Source organism: Ascaphus truei, chromosome 5 (genome assembly GCF_040206685.1).
Source record: "Ascaphus truei isolate aAscTru1 chromosome 5, aAscTru1.hap1, whole genome shotgun sequence".
Taxonomy (NCBI): domain Eukaryota; kingdom Metazoa; phylum Chordata; class Amphibia; order Anura; family Ascaphidae; genus Ascaphus; species Ascaphus truei.
In genome coordinates this window covers 263,591,514-263,610,784 of record NC_134487.1, presented here as the reverse complement: position 1 = coordinate 263,610,784, position 19,271 = coordinate 263,591,514, and the positions used below count along the sequence as shown (strand labels likewise).

Genomic DNA, 19,271 nt, shown 5'->3' with positions numbered 1-19,271 from the left:
TCGGTAGAATAGTTTAAATGAAAGGGCACCACAGAGTTGTTGAATTCGTTGTGTCTATTGAATAACAAAATCAACACACAGTGAATCAGAGTTGAAGATACCAGGTCAGAAAACGAAATTCAGGTGATCACCCGATTTCATGTAGTTCAGGGGTGGCCAACTCCAGTCCTCAAGGGCCACTAACAGGCCTGGTATTGGGGTTATCCCTTCATCAGCACAGCTGGGGCAGTCATTCTGACTGAGCCGTTGATTGAGCCACCTGTGCTGAAACAGGGATAGCCTTAAAACCTGATCTTGGTGGCCCTTGAGGACTGGAGTTGGCCACCCCTAATGTTGTTGAAAGGTGTCTGTTCAGTGAAATGTTCTGCCTTTACTGTCTTCTACACAGTAGTGCCCCTGTTGTAAAGACTTTAGACCCCACACCATCTCATTTAGATGCTTTATCTCCCCGTATCACAGGCCCCAAACAATAGACGATCTGATAATCAAAGGAAATTTGAAACCTGAAGTTGAGCCCTATATAGTGGAGGTGGCACGTTGAGCACTATAGGAGAGAGTTGTTGTACTGTACATATTTCAGATTTTGTTTTTTGTCTTACAGGCAAAGCGTACATTGAAGTCTCACAAACTGCAGGAGGAGTTGGCCTCGGGAATGCTTTCGGAGCAGGTGGTAAGTAATGGGAAAGGAAGTACAATGGCTCTAACAGCTACTGTTCTTTCACTGTTCACTCAAAGAAGGTCTTATTACTGATCCAACAATATAAAATATAATCTTACCTCGGTTAGTCTTGAAGAAGCCTGTGAACTACTGTATAGTCCTGCAGCACTGAAGGTACTGAGCATTATCATAGTTTAATAAATGTATGACACTAATACATTTCAGTGGTAATATGCCATTACCTCCTTCCACTTGGGTCGTACCACATTTTCAGCTACCAGGTGCTTTTACATTTTAGATATGTAATATGTATTCATAATTTTGCCGAATGACCATAGATGTCTCCGTGTTTACATCAGTAGACAACACGGCCCATAATCCCTATTGGAGGTTATGTGAATTTTTGGCTGAAACCTGCCCAAACCGCTGCTTCAACAGATCTAGAAAAAGGCTCTAAGGCTGGGGCCATGGTACCGCAGACCATGCGGACGCTGAGCGAACAGACTTCCTTAAAGCAGTGTTCGCGTCCATGCGTCACGCGGGAGGGGGCGCGCGTTGCGCAAGAAATCAGTTCAAACTGATTTCATGACGCGACATGCCGGTCACGTTAGCGGTTCGCCCAATGAGGGCGAACCAGCTCTGTGACGTCACTGGCACGCCCCTAGACGCCCACGGACGGCGCGCAGTACCATGGCCGAAAAAAGCACCCGCTTCAAGTGGGTGACATCACGGCCGCGCACGCCTCCGCACGGGCGAAGGCACCATGGCCCCAGCATTAGACTCCAAAACCAACATAGCCCTGTGCGTTTATTTAGTTAATGTTACTGTAGAGCACTATAATCTTGTTAATCATGGTTAAAATTCTGATTTTGCGAACTCCATGTTGACACACTGGATTGAAAGCTACATTTTGTTACATAGTAATAATACCAAAATAATTGTTTTTCAAATGTACCTTTTTATTGCCATTTGCTTCATACCTGATAAGCCCATTCTGGCTCCGATCTTATTCTTATGAAATGAGCAGACGAAAAAAACGAGTGAGGTGTATGTAGCTCTTTAGTAGAAAGTAGTGGGACTGCGGAGCGCCACCAGTGATGGCAAAGAGAAAAATAACGATCAAGAAGGGACTCTCATAAAAAGGATCTTTATTGGATCACATATGACCCCAAAGAGATGATTTAAAAAAAAAAGCAATCTTTAAAATGGTCCAGTACAATTTTTTGTAAGGCATTTTGGAATTCAAAGATGCATAGACTATATAAGGCTATTATTATTAATATTAATAATAATAATGCCATTGTAACTGACAGCTTTTCCCAGTTGGAAGTACATTTGCCATGGGGAGGTAAATGTTTACTAAAGTTAGACCGGCATCCTACAATTATCATTTATAATGGCTTCATCTCCTTGTCTGAAAATATAGAAATAGAGAAAATCAATCTTATTTGAAATGTTTGCATTGAGTGGGATGAGACAATACTATGGGGTTTAGGTGTCAAGTCAAAAGTAGAGCAATTTTAGGGCAAAAGAATCCGATTTTGCTTTTGATTTGTTTTATGATATAAAAAAAAGCGCACTTAAATATAGTAATGTGCAAATTAGTGCATTCAATTTTTTTTTCTTAAAGGGTTTCCCTATAAACTTGAAAAGCCCACGCGTCTATATTATTCAATGAATTGAAGCATAGGTTGGCCCATGTGTGGTTTGGTGTATACAGTATATCTGAGAATATGGTTTTAAACAATGTGAACAAAGCATTTTCTTGGACAGTAGAGAACTACGAAGTTTAAACCAGATTGCTGCAAACGACCTTTAAAGCAGCAATCAAAGCGACCTTTTTATTTCTAAGGCCTCGGCCAGGCTCTTCGCTTGCGTGCTGAGGCTCAGGGAAAGTGGGTGCTTTCCCTGGCCTTGCGGTTGCTTGCCCTGCGCGCCGGCAGGGGGCGGGCCAGTTACGTCACGGAGCTGGTTCACCCTCATTGGGCGAACCGCTCACGTGACTGGCCCTGCGCTCAGGCAAGCGCTTGATTTTTAAAATTACCTAAGACCTACAATTAGAGCGGCTTTAGTAGGGGCTCGCCTATGCTTCCGCGCGCTTGCGGAAGCGTAGGCGAGCCCCTACTAAAGCCGCTCTAATTGCGGCTGTAGGGGCTCAGTACTGAGCGGGAGCGAGCGTCAGCACGCTTCAGCATGCAAGCAGGTAACATGGCCGAGGCCTTATTTTGTGTAGGTGGGAAGCAGGATATCTCTGGGGCTGAGGCTCATTAGTTTCAGCTCCGGGGACCCCCTGCTTCCCGAGATACTTGCCTGCGAGCAAAGGTGTAAGCTCCCGTGTCACGTGGGCCAATAGGAAGCCGAACCAGATGACGTCATGGGTTCCTATTGGCCCGCGTGGCGCGGGAGCTTGGAAAACCCGCTATTACATGAAACCCTGCTAGCGAGCCGAGGCAGCTACCGGCACCCCCTATGGAGGTAAGTAGAGGGTTCCTGGATCTGTGGAGAGCCTTAAAGGTAAGGAGGAGAACTTTGTAGGTGATCCAAAATTTGATGGGAAGCTAGGAGAGGGAATTAAGGAGGAGATGAGCAGAGAAAGAGAGATTATTCAAGCAGCAGAATTGTGGATAGAATGCAAAACAAAAAGTTGTGCAGCAAGGAGGCCTGTTGGCAGTGTGTTGCAATAATCCAGACGGGAGAGAATAAGGGCATGCATTTTTCCAATTAATTCTATCGAGTGACTCATTTTTGACTGTATGATTGGCTTTTTCTTATGATCGATCTTGCTTCTTTACTGCAGAACTCGTCAAGACACCAATGGGGAGAAGAGGAGCAGAATACTCCGACAGTAAGCGTTTTGTATTCAGTGGTGGCTAGCTATTGTTCTATCATTCAGTGTGACCACACTTCTCTGATCAACCGGTTGTCTGCTAAAGCAATTGGCAGTGCATGGTTACTGATCGTCAAAGTACACTTCAGCTTCAGTGGTGTTCATTAACGCACTAGATAACAACATTGCTGCATTAATGTGTTTTGCATTCATCAATACAGGCATACCCCGGTTTAAGGACACTCCCTTTAAGTACACTCGCGAGTAAGGACATATCGCCCAATAGGCAAATGGCAGCTCACACATGTGCCTGTCAGCACGTCCTGAACAGCAATACTGGCTCCCTACCTGTACCGAAGCTGTGCGCAAGCAGGGAGACTATAGAGCCTGTTACAAATGCATTATTTACATCAGTTATGCACGTATATGACGATTGCAGTACAGTACATGCATCAATAAGTGGGGGAAAAGTTAGTGCTTCGCTTTAAGTACATTTTCGCTTTACATACATGCTGTGGACCCTTTGCGTACGTTAATGTGGGGTATGCCTGTACTACAGTGGGTACAACCTCATTTTCTTAGTGCAACGTCAACTTCCCAATTCTTAGAGAGAGGTTTGAACAGTCAAGTCCTGAATCAGTGCGACAGATCGTTGAACATAATATCATAAAGCATATCTTGATGTCCCTTGGTTAGAGCCAACCACAAGATGGAATAATTGGAGTATTTAATGAATACCATGTGCAGTCTTGATTAACACTGATTACCAAACAATGACTCAAATAATAGTAGTTGCCAACACCAAGGCTTAAAATCTCTTAAGTGGGATTTATGGTGTAATTGGGAAAGATCAAGCCTATAAAGCCATACTGACCCTTTGACCACCACATTTATAGGAGAAAACTACCCAGAGTATATTGGTAATAATTGTGTAAAAGCGCAGGTAAAGACACCTCCATGAGGTAACATTACTCACGAATTGAAGTACTGTTGGCTCCAGGTGTGTGCATCCAGCATGGGATAGTGTTGATAGTAGAATCCTCAGTGGAGAGATGTGGAGCACTGCATACGGGGGTGGAAAAATGCGGGGTACGGCACATCCAAAAACGGGGTAAAAAAAACAGTTTATTAAGGCCTAGACATAGGAGACAAACAAAGACATGGTGGGGTAAAAGAACTCTGACGCTTTTCGGGCGCAAGTGCCCTTTGTCAAAGTGTTGACCGCTGCACGCACGCCTGGCGCTTCGTGAGTGCCCACAACAGAAAGCACTGGGGCCTGCCTGATAAGAGGTGTGTATCTGGTGTGCGGGGCGCACGCCGCCGCGTCCACTGAGGACCCGGCCTTAATCCGAGAGCAGATCAGCGACGGGTACCGTGCTTTATCCTTAGCAGCCGGTTACGTGCTGAGTCATTTTAGCGTTCAAGTCGTATTGGGGAATCTTTCTTTTTATCCCTCTGCTACGATGGAAAAAAGAGCCCTTGAAAAACCATAGGAAATGTAATGTAAACTTCTACCACCTGATTAACAGTCGCTCCTAGAACAGAGTGAATATATTTTTATTAAATCGCTTCTACATTAAAACCTAAAAAATTGGGAAATAGGTTTTGGAAATGTATTGGGGAATAGGTTGATTTTTAAATTTCAATTACCTTGCAATCAGACCTGTCTAGGGTTCAGACCTCGAGAGTACGCATGCCTCTTATAAGACAGGGAGGGAAAAATTCTGGCACCCGATCACCCATGTGCCTAAAATTCCCCCACAGTCCCCCTGTCAGCTGTGCTGTGTGATGGCACTGGCTCCTAAGTATTTTATATTTCCGGCCACCCCTGTTATAAGTTTTTTTTCACATGCAGCTTCAATCTTAAATATCGTCATTGGTCTTCAGACCTCTCCCTGCTCCGTTCCTCACATCGCAGGGCAAGAGGTGACCCTGCGACGGATGCATCAGCGATCACGTGCAGCGGGCGCCAGAACCGCCGCTCTCTCCAGCCACGTGTTGCTTGCATTTGATTTCTGTTACCGTGCCTTTTCAGGAACGGGATCACAACAGCGAGGACGAGGATGAAGATAAATACGCGGATGACGTTGACATGCCAGGGCAGAACTTCGACTCCAAGAGACGTATCACTGTCAGGAACCTGCGTATCCGAGAGGACACCGCAAAAGTAAGATTGTGTGTGTATATTCTGCTTTAAGACCCTTTCCAGCACTTGGACACCGAACACCTTGACTTGGATGGACTTTAAGGTGTCTTCTAGAATCAGACTAAGTGTCTTAAGGCAGAACATTGCTTAATAAGTGTCTGTGTATTTAATGTACTTTAAGAAAGATAGAAGATGGGGCACACGGATTTCAAAAAGGAAATGACTTATTATAGCATACACAACATTTCGACCTAATAGGTCTTTGTCAAGTGCAAAAAAGTGTTTTTTTGGTCACTTTTTTGACAAAGACCTATTAGGTTGAAACGTTGTGAATGCTATAATAAATCATTTCCTTTTTGAAATTCGTTTTCCCCATCTTCTATCTTTCTTGTATGCCGTAGATTGGACGGAGCCGATCGTACATCGATGAGAGCACCGGTAACTGTGTCAATCTCATTATTATATTACGGTGTGCAACATTTATTCCTTGTCATATCACTTTAATGTACTTTAAGACAGGGGTGTACAAACTGAGATTCTCTGCGGGGGGGGTGGCACAGGGGTTACAGAGGCCCGGCGCTCTCCCGAAGGCATTTAAATTAACTGCCTGGGAAGCGACGAAGTCCTCTGTAACTCTCTCTTACCTTGGCTCAGACGGCTTCTGGTGTCACTTCGCCATGGCAACGTGGCGGGGTCACGTGATGCCGCGTTGCCGTGACGTCAGAACGCCGGAGCCAAGGCATGGAGGGGGCGCGAGGAGGGTGGGATAGCCGGCAGGGGGGCGCAGGGCACACCCCTGCTTTAAGATAATATTTAGCCTCTCCATCAGGCACTGAATGGATCTGCAACACTGAAAGGAAAAAGTAACCTTGATATTTGTAATACGCCGGAGGTTTGGTTTCAGGCAATGTGCTTCTTACTGTGTTCCTAACACATGCCAAACATTTCTCCTCTTTCAGTACCTAAGGAATCTGAATCCAAATTCTGCCTACTATGATCCCAAAACGAGAGCCATGAGGGAAAATCCATACTCTGATGCAGGGAAAAATCCAGATGAGTATGTGATAAAGTTCAGAATGTTTTGATCTAAAAGGAAAGCATGAGTTACTACTTGGATCACTGGTTTCAACCGGGGTTCCTAGGAAGCCTTGGGTTCCCCGGGCATCCCTAAAGGGTTCCCTGCAAATTTCCGGTCCATTTGAATATTGTACCAAATACAGAAGAATTTACAATGCATCTGATCTCGGACGCGCTATTAGTGAGGTTTGGGGTCCCTTACAATGCATCTGATCTCGGACGTGCTATTAGAGAGGATTGGGGTTCCTTACAATGCATCTGATCTCAGACGTGCTATTAGAGAGGGTTGGGGTTGCTTACAATGCATCTGATCTCAGACATGCTATTAGAGAGGTTTAGGGTTCCTTACAATGCATCTGACCTCAGACGTGCTATTAGAGAGGATTGGGGTTCCTTACAATGCATCTGACCTCAGACGTGCTATTAGAGAGGGTTGGGGTTCCTTACAATGCATCTGATCTAGGACGCGCTATTAGAGAGGTTTGGGGTTTCTTACAATGCATCAGATCTCAGACGTGCTATTAGAGAGGTTTGGGGTTTCTTACAATGCATCAGATCTCAGACGTGCTATTAGAGAGGTTTGGGGTTCCTTACAATGCATCTGACCTCAGACGTGCTATTAGAGAGGTTTGGGGTTCCATACAATGCATCTGACCTCAGACGTGCTATTAGAGAGGTTTGGGGTTTCTTACAATGCATCTGATCTCAGACGTGCTATTAGAGAGGTTTGGGGTACCGCAGAATTTCACATTCTATTTATAGGATTCCTTGACCAAAAGAAGATTGGAAACCACTGCTTTAGAGCATTGTGACGCGACTTTTTTGTTTGTTTAAACTGCCTTACATCCCCCAAACTGATCCCATCAGCAATTCTTTTTTGGGAACTCTTAAGGCAGCCTGTATCACTAGGATTTGTAGTTGTTGCAGAGGTCTTTGTTCATTTAAATAGTCTGTCCATCCTAATTTGTTATGGTTGTTTTGTTTCTCTTTACATCTTTCTTGGATTTGGGGGTTTACCAGTGATGTGCAGCTGCAAATAGGAGTCACCTGCCAATCACTGAACAAATAATTTGTTATATAGCTGGCAGTGACGCAGACAGCGGCGGTTTTCATCCCCCATTGCCAGGGAATTTGCCATTACCGTAACCTTGGAGTGGAATTTCCAGTCCGCTTCAGTCGTTCCTCCCCTAAGAACCGGCACCTAGCTCAGATAGAGGGCAGCTTCTGCTTTAAATCAGTAATGCTGGCTTGATGTTTTCACTCTTCCGTTACTAAGTGGACTGAACCCGTAAGTGATTTGTGGCTGGGAGGGCATGTAATTAATTGCGAAAGTAATTCATGCAATTTCCCGGCTACAGCAAAAAGTTTAGATTCCCGCCGTTCCTGCCAAGATAACTCTATTCCTGGTTTGTGTCCTTGCAGGGTCAGTTACGCTGGAGATAACTTTGTTCGTTACACTGGAGCCACGATCTCAATGGCACAGACTCAATGTAAGTATTTTGAATAAAACCCTTAAAAGCCATGTGCTGAAAAAAAAAACGCATCCCAAATTCCAAATGTTCCACAATCTGGTGATTTAGGTCCTTTTTTTCTGCGTGGTGATGAGGTTACTGTGACAACACAAGTCTATTATTTCTTTTGCGTTCCCCTTTTCTGTAGGTGGAGATATTACTGTTATATGTGTGAATAGTTTGCACGTGAAGTGAACCTCCTATTTGACTCTATGTTCTTTAAAGAAAATAAAAATATAACGTGTGAGCACATTCACATGTGGTATGAATGATATGACTGAGGGATAGTGTTGCCAAAGGTCTGCAAACTGCCTTTCCCCATTATCTCTTGGCTTACAGTGCTTCCACTGCAGCCAGGGATTCTGGGTAATGACATGCAAATGAGCTCTCGTGTGTCACTTTTTGTTGCTTGTCCATTTTAACATGGACCCTTATAAGCTTATGCCTGCCGTATTACACAGCTTTTCAGCACAGCCAGAGTTAAAGAAGTGCAGATCCAGTAAACCTACTCAGATATCTGTTTTGACCTTTTGGATCTCATCAGTGTGAGGATGGTTATACTGGCTTTGCATTGTGAAACCAGGCACAAATGGCCGTCAATTTGAGACCTATTTTCCTTAAGGAGAAGACAATATGAAGGACTAATCCTATACGCAGATATACTATGTATCATTAAAGAGTAAAGCATATGGTTTTTTAACTTCACTGTCTGAGCACGGCATAGCGGGTCCCTTTGGCAGCAAATGTGTTAAAGGCTGAGTGAATGTAGCCTCAAATTTCGGAAGGGAGGTGTTTCTTGCAATACATAGTTACATAGTAGATGAGGTTGAATAAAGACCAGTCCGTTGAATTCAACCTATGTTAAATTTAGACTACAGAGATACTCATCCTATATTTATATGTGTTGCTCCAGAGTAAGGCAAACAAAAAACCCCAGTGAAACATCATCCAGTCATGTCTCATAAGGGGAAAAATGAATTCCTTCCTAACTCCTGTAATGGCAATCGGATTACTCTCTGGATCAACATCCTTCCCATGTTTACTTATTTGGCGTATTCCTTTCTAAAAAAGTTGGATGTCCAACTTTTCTTTTTTTTAAAGCTATCTATTGTATCTGCCATCAGTCTCCATGGGTAATGAATTCCACATTCTAACTGCCCTTACTATAAACAATTCTTTACTTTGCTGCTGGTGAAATCTCCTTTTCTTCCAACTTCAAGGTATGACCTTGTATCATTTGTACTGCCCAAGGGCTGAATAGTTCCCTTTGAAAGTTTTTTTTTATATTGACCCTGAATACTACGAATGAAACACATCTGGTGCATCCCAATGAAGTGGTCCCATCTTCTCTTCTTCCTCAGTGTTTGCCTGGGAAGCGTATGAGAAGGGTTCTGAGGTTCATCTGCAGGCAGATCCCACCAAGCTGGAGGTCTTATGCAAATCCTTCAAAGTGAAGAAAGAGGACTTCAAGGAAGACCAGAAAAAAACCATCTTAGAAAGGGTATGGTCAACCCCCCCCCTCAAATGATTTATTATTCATTAAAAAATAAAGGGTAACCACTAAGGGGAATACAAATAGGAAGGGATAGATCATGTAACGGATAATTTTTAGTCTATAAAACATTTTAATGTGTAGTAAGGATAATCACATAATTATGTTATATCAGCTATCACTTGTGTTCATCTGACATTGGGAATATTTGAGATAAATGAAAAATCATTTGCTTTAGTGGTAGTGTAGTATTGTGGTACCAAAACATTGAACATATTGAGTAGGACTACAAAAATAAATTCCTTATAAAGCAGGCGTCATTGTGTAAGTCTATTAATCTGGTGTTATCCCAGCGGGTTGCTATGGATCTAAGCAGTGAACTTTAGATATAAACTCTTGGATTGATGGAATTATTTGATCTCTCTCCACCTTGCAGTATGGAGGACAGGAGCACTTGGATGCTCTACCAGTGGAGCTGCTTCTTGCCCAGACAGAAGACTATGTGGAGTACTCTCGGCATGGCACGGTCATAAAGGGGCAGGAGAAAGCAGTGACCCGTTCCAAGTATGAAGAAGACGTTCTCATCAACAACCACAGAGTAAGTGACTGAGCTCCACAAAGCCACCTTCTTGGGTTCTAGTGAACCAAAGCTAACAAGCTGGGCAACAGGAGCCACTCTCAAATTACCCAGGGGCTTCAATGGCCTCTTTACCAGAGTCACAAGTTACTTTGTCCCAAGCTCCTTCATTCTTTACTGTTCTTATATTAAACATCATGCATTGACTGGTTTGTAAACCATAGAACATGGTGTAATTCCTGAATAAATATAGAAACAGCAGGGCACTGAAGTGGGTATTACGTTCACTTGACGCCCTATTGCCCTGAAATTTAAAAGACTTTATTAATTTTTCTTCTGTAGATTTCTTTCAGGCCCTTGTCAGATTAATGACTGGAATTTGTTCATTTTCTTGCTAGTTTCCATCCGTTCACTACTTTACTCCTGGATTGTATTATTCGTGAAGTTATTATGTCTGAAGCAGTTATTCCCATGATCTGTTATTTATATTATTTGTTATTTATATGATTACAACATGTATTACTACTGTGAAGCGCTATGTACATTTATGGCGCTATATAAATAAAGACATACAATGCCTATATTGTATTGTAGAAACAGTGGTTTTTCTATGGTTTACAAGGGTCATTCTTTTCTAGCAGTAGCACCACGCTACTTCCTTCTTAATTTTCCCTACAGTAAAAAGAAAACCTCAAATAAATAATTAGCTTCAGCACTTGGAAATCTCTCTGCTGTTGGAGCAGTTAAGACACCTGGATAAGTTCCAATTTTATGGGGGTTGGATGGGGGGGAGGGAGCATACATTTATTTTACATCCTTAAAGTAGCCATCAAAGCTGCCCAAAATGTTCTCAACCTCCAAGGAGCCCCGGAGACCAAAATAAGACACACTATTATAGTCCTGTCCGTATACAGAGAAAACGACAGATACCAGTCGCCCAACACTAAGCCGCAGTGTCCCCTCCTGACTGCGATGTGCTCCCCGGGACAACTGTCTTTTTGTCCTGGAGTTTAGAAAAGTGTAGTATTTTGGAAGTTGGGGGAATAAAGTGGCTACGGTAGCCTTTATAGTGCCGTTTTAGAAGTACCGTCTACGACATGGGGTGCTCAACTCCAGTCTTCAAGCCCCCTCCCCCCAATAGGTTAGGTTTTCAGGCTATCCATGCTTCAGCACAGGTGGCTGTCTTCGACTGAGCCTCCAATTGAGCCACCTGTTCTGAAGCTGGGATATCCTGAAAACCTGACCTATTGGGGCGGCTTGAAGACTGGAGTTAAGCACCCGATGTCTACACAATTGGTCCTGGCATGCCAGATGCTCTTCTGTCGTACCAGAGCCGTTATAGGCACTTGCTTGTTTTCCAGGGGACTGATCAGGCTGACCCCTCTCTAACTGAGCGGCCAGCCTGGTCCAAACGGAATGTACTTCCCTCCACTTCCTGTTCCAGATACGTTCAGTTGGCGGAAGTGCCAACCCTCCCCCCGGCTCTTTTAATTGAAGTCTTGAGCGCGTTTACAAAGATAATGACCCCCCTATCTTCTCTTTTGTAGTTAATATGGGGCTCGTACTGGAAGGAAGGCAGATGGGGATACAAGTGCTGCCATTCCTTCGTCAAGCTGTCTTACTGCACCGGAGAAGCTGGGAAATGCATGACTGTAAGTTGTTATGTAAAAGCCAAAGGAAAAATCTGCACAATACAAACCGGCGACAAGAAAAGTGAAGACTTTCACATGAATCGGCTTTAAAGTGTTTTTCTCTGTAGGGTGTTAATCTAAAATGACCAAATGGCTCCAACTATTCAGTAACTATTACTATAAATAGGGGAGGCTAGATAATAATAAGCCAGTTCCCAGGCTACATCCCCCAAAATATATCCTATATAGAGGGATCTGTATTGTAATCTGCATGCACTGCCTTCTCTTGAATGTCCACATTTACTTAATTTGGGAGTCCCGCACAGCTAGCAAATGCATAACTTGACACTGTAATTCGGTTAGGAAAATTCAGTCATCCATAATGTAAACGTTTGAGCAAATATATTTTGTGATATGTTTACTATTGTGTGCCAGTCCATGTCACGATCTGAGTTGATCGGACTACCAGGGATCGTTGAAGCATCAGGCAAAACACAGTGGTTTATTTAGCTGGAGCTAGCAGAAAATACGCAGTACAGAACAACACAAAGATACATTACTGGCAGGGTTAACGGGTAACACTTAATATGGCTAGGTGGAAGGTGCTGCCGTAGCAAGCTTGCCTTCTGGTGTCTTCCGAGTACCGGAACAAAAGGTGATTCCTGTATGTGAGGGAACACCGTCGAAAAAGACTCACACAGGGTCACATCAAGAAAGCTACACTGGCAGAGGACACCAGGTACCACAATGTCTTTACAAAGATTAGCAGGGAGAAGGACATAGTCTTTACGAAGGCCATCAGGTCCAGAATAATGAACTCTGAGGCTGGGGAGAAGGCAGTAGTTATACCCCGGCCCAATTAGGGAGATGCCAACCAGTCTGGGAAACTCCTATGCAATGATGTGATCCTTATTTGTCTCCCCTTTTACCTGTTTGGGTAACGGTGGCAGCATATAACTTAACACACACCAGAGGAAAGAAAGGGCAGGTTATCAATTTGTTTGTAGAATAAATCACTCGGGTGACCGAGACACTATATCTCTGTAAATTACAGTGACTTGGTTTCCTTTTTTTGTTGCTAAAGCGCAGTTAATGTGCAGTGGCCACTGAGAAATAAATATGGCGCACCATGCATCAAGTAATACTGAACATAAACAAACCCAGCCAAGCTTGTTCTCTGTTGAGACACCTAGAACATAATTGGATCTCTTCAGTCAGTCATGCTGCTGCCCTCCTCTGTTTGCCCCTTTTCAGCATTAGATTTCCCTCTGGCAGATAGGGGTTAAGACCTGTAATACCAGCAAAACAGCAATAGACAAATCCATGATATGGGGAGGGTCGCGATTACCTTGTACTAAAGGGAGTGATGCAACATGAGCACAGAGCGATCTGTGTTAGCTTCTTCTTGCGCAATACAAGCTAATCTAAGGGGGTTATTCATCAAGGCGAGAGGACTATTCTTGCTCAGAAAGGGTAATTTCAGTGCAACTTTGTGTTGTGTGGAATAAGTTACGAATCAGTCCGAGCGGAATCACAGCCCGGTCAAAAATCACGCAAGTATTTCAATTAATGGGGCTCCGATTCTTCCGCGAGACTGCAAATTGATGGTGGAAATTTGTATGGTTTCTGAGCAATTGCAAACTAGTTCGCCAAGGATTGATTTGGGCCCCCAAAATGCATTCATCTCCATTGAAAATTGCTAATTTGAGGTGGATGGGCCATAACGATTAAATGTGCTCATCCATTAATTCAATGTTGAACGTTGCTTCTGTCATGTGTTTTTTTTAGAATACTGATTTGTGCGAAGAAGACTTCATGCCAGAAGAGGAGGACCTGATGACCAGGCCAAAAACCTTAGTAGAGGCAAGTTGGCTGGGACGTGGCTGATTTTTTTAAATGTGTGTGTTAAAACGATTTCCATTTATTCATTTTGCAGGGGAGAAATATGCCCAGATCCTAAATCTGTGAGGTTATAAAGAAATGTTCAATGCACATTATGACAAGGGAATAACTTGACTCCACAAGGATAAGTAGATACAAGACACAACCTCATACCATTTTTAAAAAATCCATGGGGCCGACACAAAGGTATCCTTAGGGTTAGGAGACAGGCTGGAAATGCTGGCATCTTGGTGGTCCCTCTTTACCATTAATATATAAATATATATTTTTTACATTCTCTGTAATAGAGCTTTACTTTAACCACACGGTGGTCATGGTGTAGATCTTGAATACACCATAAACAAAAGTTTGCGTTTCAATATTGGCCTCTTCACCCATTCCCATCACCCTTTTTGGGATGTGCTACCGTGAAGACACAGCAGATGTGGTTTCATGAATACTATTGGTGCATGATTGTAAGCACTTTCACATCAAAGGCGTTTAATGGATACAGAGTAGAATATTGTGGGTATTGGGCTAAATCCCCCCCCCATTGATCCTTGGTAGCCAAGTGTCCCACGAAGAGTGGGGGAATTTACTCCTTTTATACCAAGACTTCAAGACATAGAGCTGAAAGCATTATTCTGTGTTTTGTAACATGCAATACTAACTAGTCGATAAATTATACACAGATTCCATATTTGCCTCCCATTCCATCCTACAGGTTTAGCCATTGTGTGGTCTTTTGTCAAAATAACTATTCCTCATATTTACAGATTCATCAAGACAAACTGAAAGAGAAAAAGAAGAAAAAGCACCGGAAAAGTGGCGGTTCTGACAGCGACAGCGACGAAAAGAAAAAGGAAAAACTAAAGAAGGTGAGATCAGGCTAGTAATTGATGGGTCACCAAAACAAAGGATGTGTGCTAGCTCGAGATTGGTAAATTATTAAATAAGGTATTCACTAAATCTGATGTCAGACGGTGCACTTAGAGGAATGTAACCTTAAGCAGAAAGATGAATCCTTATTGTCTCATGAATTACCTTTGTATTCGTTATTCAATGTCAACCCATATATAAATATACACAATCAAATCACTAGTACTGTGTCCGTTGACTCTCCGTCTAATTGATATAACTGCTAATCATCAGAAAAAAACATGTACGGGTGATCAGTTTCAGGGAGAAATAAAGTGCAGGTATCAAAATCACAATAATAGTCGTATATAGGTTTCCAAACCCAAAAGGGAACAATGTCCCCTACATGCATAGATGGCAGAGACAGTCAGTTTATCAAAGTGTAATGTCTAAATAATTGCATACAATCTGTCAATAAAAGCCCATAGTAAGGCCAAATGTCAGCACTTGTTCTCATCATATAGCCCTGGGGTGAGTACTCCACATATGGGAGGAGAATCATTGGAGGACAATAAAACTGTAAAATATCACCATCTTAAGGATCCAGAATAAAATTGCATGACAAGAGCCGTCCTCAAATGGCCACTGTCCTTCTCACGTCCATCAAACTTTAGACCAGAAATTCTTCATGAAGGATGAGAGTAGGCCGAGCACAAACTTGCTCTTCCATTGCAGTCAGTAGCACCGTAGGTTTTTTTAGGCCAGAGTCAGATGAAATGACAACTGTGAGTCAACTGTGCCAAGATCATATGTGAATGTTTATTGAGCTACACAATGTTGGTGCTAAAAAGTGGCACAAACCTTCATAAACTGCATCGTATGTATCAAGGTCGTTCTTTGACTTTCTGCATAAGCACATGATTCAATCATATTATTATTTTTTTTTTTGTACATACTATTTACATCTTACACCCATTTTGGTGCGCATAATTATATTTAAAGAATAATCTTTCAGCTGGAGAAATGATTCGTTCGTACATGGGCGCCCACCGGCGCAATTTTAAAAATGAAATTTTGATACATGGGCCCCAAGTTATCTATATATTTTTAAAGAATGTGACACAATACACATATTTAAAAACATGCAAAGAAGCCAGGGATGTTTCTCTCTTCAACGCCAATACCTTGGGTTTAGATGTTCAAAATATCATTCAAAATATCATTCAAAATGTAGAATGTGCCTTTTTACTTAAAGGGGCAGTTCCACACAGCTAGCAAATAACTTGTCAACTTCATTCAGTCACCTTTTAATGTAAAAAAAAAAAAAATAATAGTAATATATACTGTATATATAATTATTATTTTTTTTATAGCAATTATGACATGTTGTGCCATATTTAGTAAGTATGTACTGTATATCTTTATTTATATAGCGCCCACAGTGTATTTGGCGCTTTACAACCTAGAATACAGTACAAGGAATTTTAATACAATAAGTGCAACAAACTACAGACAGACCCCGGAGAGCGTACAGCCGTCCACTCACTTCAATGGGGCTGTTCAGGGTTATATTTGCTATGACATACTTGAAAGTGTCTCCATGGAGTAGCTTAGTAATTAGGGCCTCTGATTTTAACTTAATCCTATGGCAATTTATTTCCTGCGTCTCTACTTTTATCTGTTTGTGTTTTAAAGTAATACGCTGCCACCATTACACAAAGTGAAAAACTGACACAGGAGGTTTGCAAATAATTATTACAAAGGTTTTGGTAAAAGTCCTAAAACCTTTGAAAGCGGGCTGCTACCCTGGGCAGATTTAACCATTTATATATTTTAAAATACTGTGGGTTTGTTTATAAATCAGTCGTCCTTAAGCCGTTGCAATTCCCACACCCTCACCCACAACACACACCCCCTCACCCATTCTGCTGGCACATCACCTAATGCAAAAATGTGAAGTTTTATTGTATCAACAGTGTTGCCCCATGACCTCTCTCAAGACTTGTGCGTGTCTGTGCGCGTCTGTGCGCGTCTGTGCGCGTCTGTGCGTGTGTTTAAAAGCGATTGCATACATTTATTTTGAAGATCGACGTTTCGGTCCTAAAATTTGGACCTTTCTTCCCGGAAGTTCCAGATTTTACGTCAATCTTTGAATAAACCTAAAATAATTACTTTTATGTCTGAAGCACTTTTACCCTTTGTGTTATTTATATCATTTATTATTTATTATTTATTATTTATATGATTGTCACATATTACTGCTGCTATGCACATTAATGGCGCTATATAAATAAATAGAAGGAACACAGGGCACAAGGGATTTACAAATCTAAACTCCTTTATTTGAGCCAACAGTGTTGGCTCAAATAAAGGAGTTTAGATTTGCAAATCCCTTGTGCCCTGTGTTTCTTCTGCTACTGATTCAGGACTGGAAACAGGCTTTCGTTCAATCACGGGAGCACCGGTAATTGTATCATTTAAAAAAAATTTTTTCAAGCTGTGCAGCATTCACTTTATATGTCTGGGCTATATAAATAAAGACATACATACATAAACTTGATTTTGTACCAAGTCCGTGAGTGCTGCACCCTTAGGCCTGGTCCCAGCTGGCTAATGCAGCACCCGCTGTGCCGGACGCTGCAGGCACGAGAGCCCTCCCCTCAATGGCGCCAGTCCCGCTGCGAGGGGGGGGGCCGCAGCGCTGTGGCGAGAGTTGCTCCTGCTCCAGGACTCGCGACGGAGCGCTAAGCCACGCCCCACGGCGGTTCAGCCAATGAGGGCGAACCTGCCGGGTGACGTCATGGCCACTCCCCCGCCACGCCCCCCCTTCCTCCCCCGGTCCCCGTCCCCCCCCCTCCGGTCTCTCTTCCTGCAGCTCACTGTAGACCGGGGAATCGGCTGCACGCGCCGCCAGTCTCGCGGGCGCGCATGCAGCAGAGGTACTGGGGCCTCAGCCTTAGGCTGCGCTTATAGTGCCGGGGACGGCGATGCGACGTCACCCGAAAACAAAACAATTGACTCCGTCGCATCTGGAAAATTGGTAGCGGGTTAAATTTGATTTTTCAGAGACACTCGCCACATGATAGCGTGAAGCAATCAGTCACCCTGTCGCCAGCGACGTAGCTGAAAGTTAAAGTATAACTTTCGCTACCTGCGACGGGTGACGTCATCCGTCGCGTGCACTATATGCGCGGCCTTAGTTTTTGCACTATATGATCTGGAGCCTCTCCAGGTTTTGCGAGCACCCACGGCCGTACATACGAGTTTTTTTAGCACAAGTGCTCCTTTCTGTGTATAATGAAGAACGATGACCATGTTTATTTATGACAAATGTTTGCTCTTTCCATCCTCTCTATCCAGGCACTGAACGCCGAGGAAGCCCGTCTTAAACACGTGCAGGAAATATTGCAGATGGACGAGAGGAAGAGGGCATACAACAATGTATACGAGACAAAGGAGCCCACTGAGGAAGAAATGGAGGCTTACAGAATGAAACGGCTGAGGCCAGATGACCCAATGGCCTCCTTCCTTGGCCAGTAGGGCTGTTTTGACCACTCGCAGATTGGGGCGACTGCATCATATATCAGCATTGAAGGGGTTAATGCATTTCTACAACATTGTCAAAACCCTTGTGAACAATTTGCAACAAATCACATAGATTCTGCCTGCAGCTGAGGTTTTTTTTTTTTTGGTTTTTTTTTTTTAAATACAGTATATGTACTGTTGCTTAAACTGTTTTCCAGAGGCACAGAATTCATTTCAAATCTACAATGTGTCAAAAGTAAACATCTGATTGTCATGACATTGTTTGAAAAAAATTCATAAATGGCTTTAAAAATAAAGTTGGCGAGTAGTTTATCCCTGAAATAAAATACAAAAACTCACAAAGTTTTGCAATATTGAAGCTTTAACATTGGCATCAATTTATCAAGCTGCTTTGATTTTTTTTCCCCCTTCTCTTTCATCAGTAAACAGTGTGGGAGTCAGGGGCGTAGCTATAGCCCGGCTCTTGAGGGTCTGCTCACTAGGTTGACCAATCCGCTGACTGCGCATGCGTGAAGAGTGCTCGACAACCGCGCATGCGAGATCGGTGTTTGCCGGTTGCTCATGCTCGATCGGAGCTTGCCTGTAGTGCATGAGCAGCCAGAAAGTGCAGATCGTCATGGGCGGTTGGCGAGGATTCTTTGCGCATGCGCGGTCATCAAGGGCTCTGCGCATGCGCAGTCGGCAACGGCTCTTTGCGCATGCGCGGCCACTGCAATGAAAGATTTTGCCCGTGCCTGCCAATGTCTTTATATGCCACTGGTGGGAGTAATACTGTATTGGCATATGGATAATAACAGGATTGAACAATTTCTAGGTCTTTTCCATTCTTTTACAGGCAGTAGAAATTGCTAGGTCGTAAAAACCTCATTGAAAAAAAGAACTAACTTTTGTATTTATATTTTTTTAGTCCTGCATATGAGGCAGTTGCTCAGGAGTTGGTATAGGTTCAACCAAAGATGCTGTAGCCGCTTGACCTCTACTCAGGTGACTGGTTATATGTCATGCCAAGCTGATGTAGTATCTTGTTGAAAGGCGCTTGGGGTGTCTGTATGAAAATGCGAGGTTCA

At 43.1% G+C, this 19,271-nt stretch overlaps 1 protein-coding gene across 2 annotated transcripts in view; it reads left to right on the top strand.

The window, feature by feature from the left end:
- Window positions 1–18,500, top strand: part of SLU7 (spliceosome associated SLU7) — a 36,531-nt gene extending 18,031 nt beyond the window's left edge. For both annotated transcript variants that reach the window (XM_075601941.1, XM_075601942.1), the window contains exons 6-16: window positions 602–670; window positions 3,456–3,503; window positions 5,521–5,652; window positions 6,591–6,688; window positions 8,131–8,198; window positions 9,581–9,720; window positions 10,148–10,309; window positions 11,836–11,940; window positions 13,708–13,782; window positions 14,577–14,678; window positions 18,019–18,500. In XM_075601941.1, the coding sequence (XP_075458056.1) occupies window positions 602–670; window positions 3,456–3,503; window positions 5,521–5,652; window positions 6,591–6,688; window positions 8,131–8,198; window positions 9,581–9,720; window positions 10,148–10,309; window positions 11,836–11,940; window positions 13,708–13,782; window positions 14,577–14,678; window positions 18,019–18,198 (1,179 nt within the window). In that variant the 3' untranslated portion in view covers window positions 18,199–18,500. The remainder of the gene's footprint in view (window positions 1–601; window positions 671–3,455; window positions 3,504–5,520; window positions 5,653–6,590; window positions 6,689–8,130; window positions 8,199–9,580; window positions 9,721–10,147; window positions 10,310–11,835; window positions 11,941–13,707; window positions 13,783–14,576; window positions 14,679–18,018) is intronic.
- The last annotated feature ends 771 nt before the right edge of the window (window positions 18,501–19,271 follow it).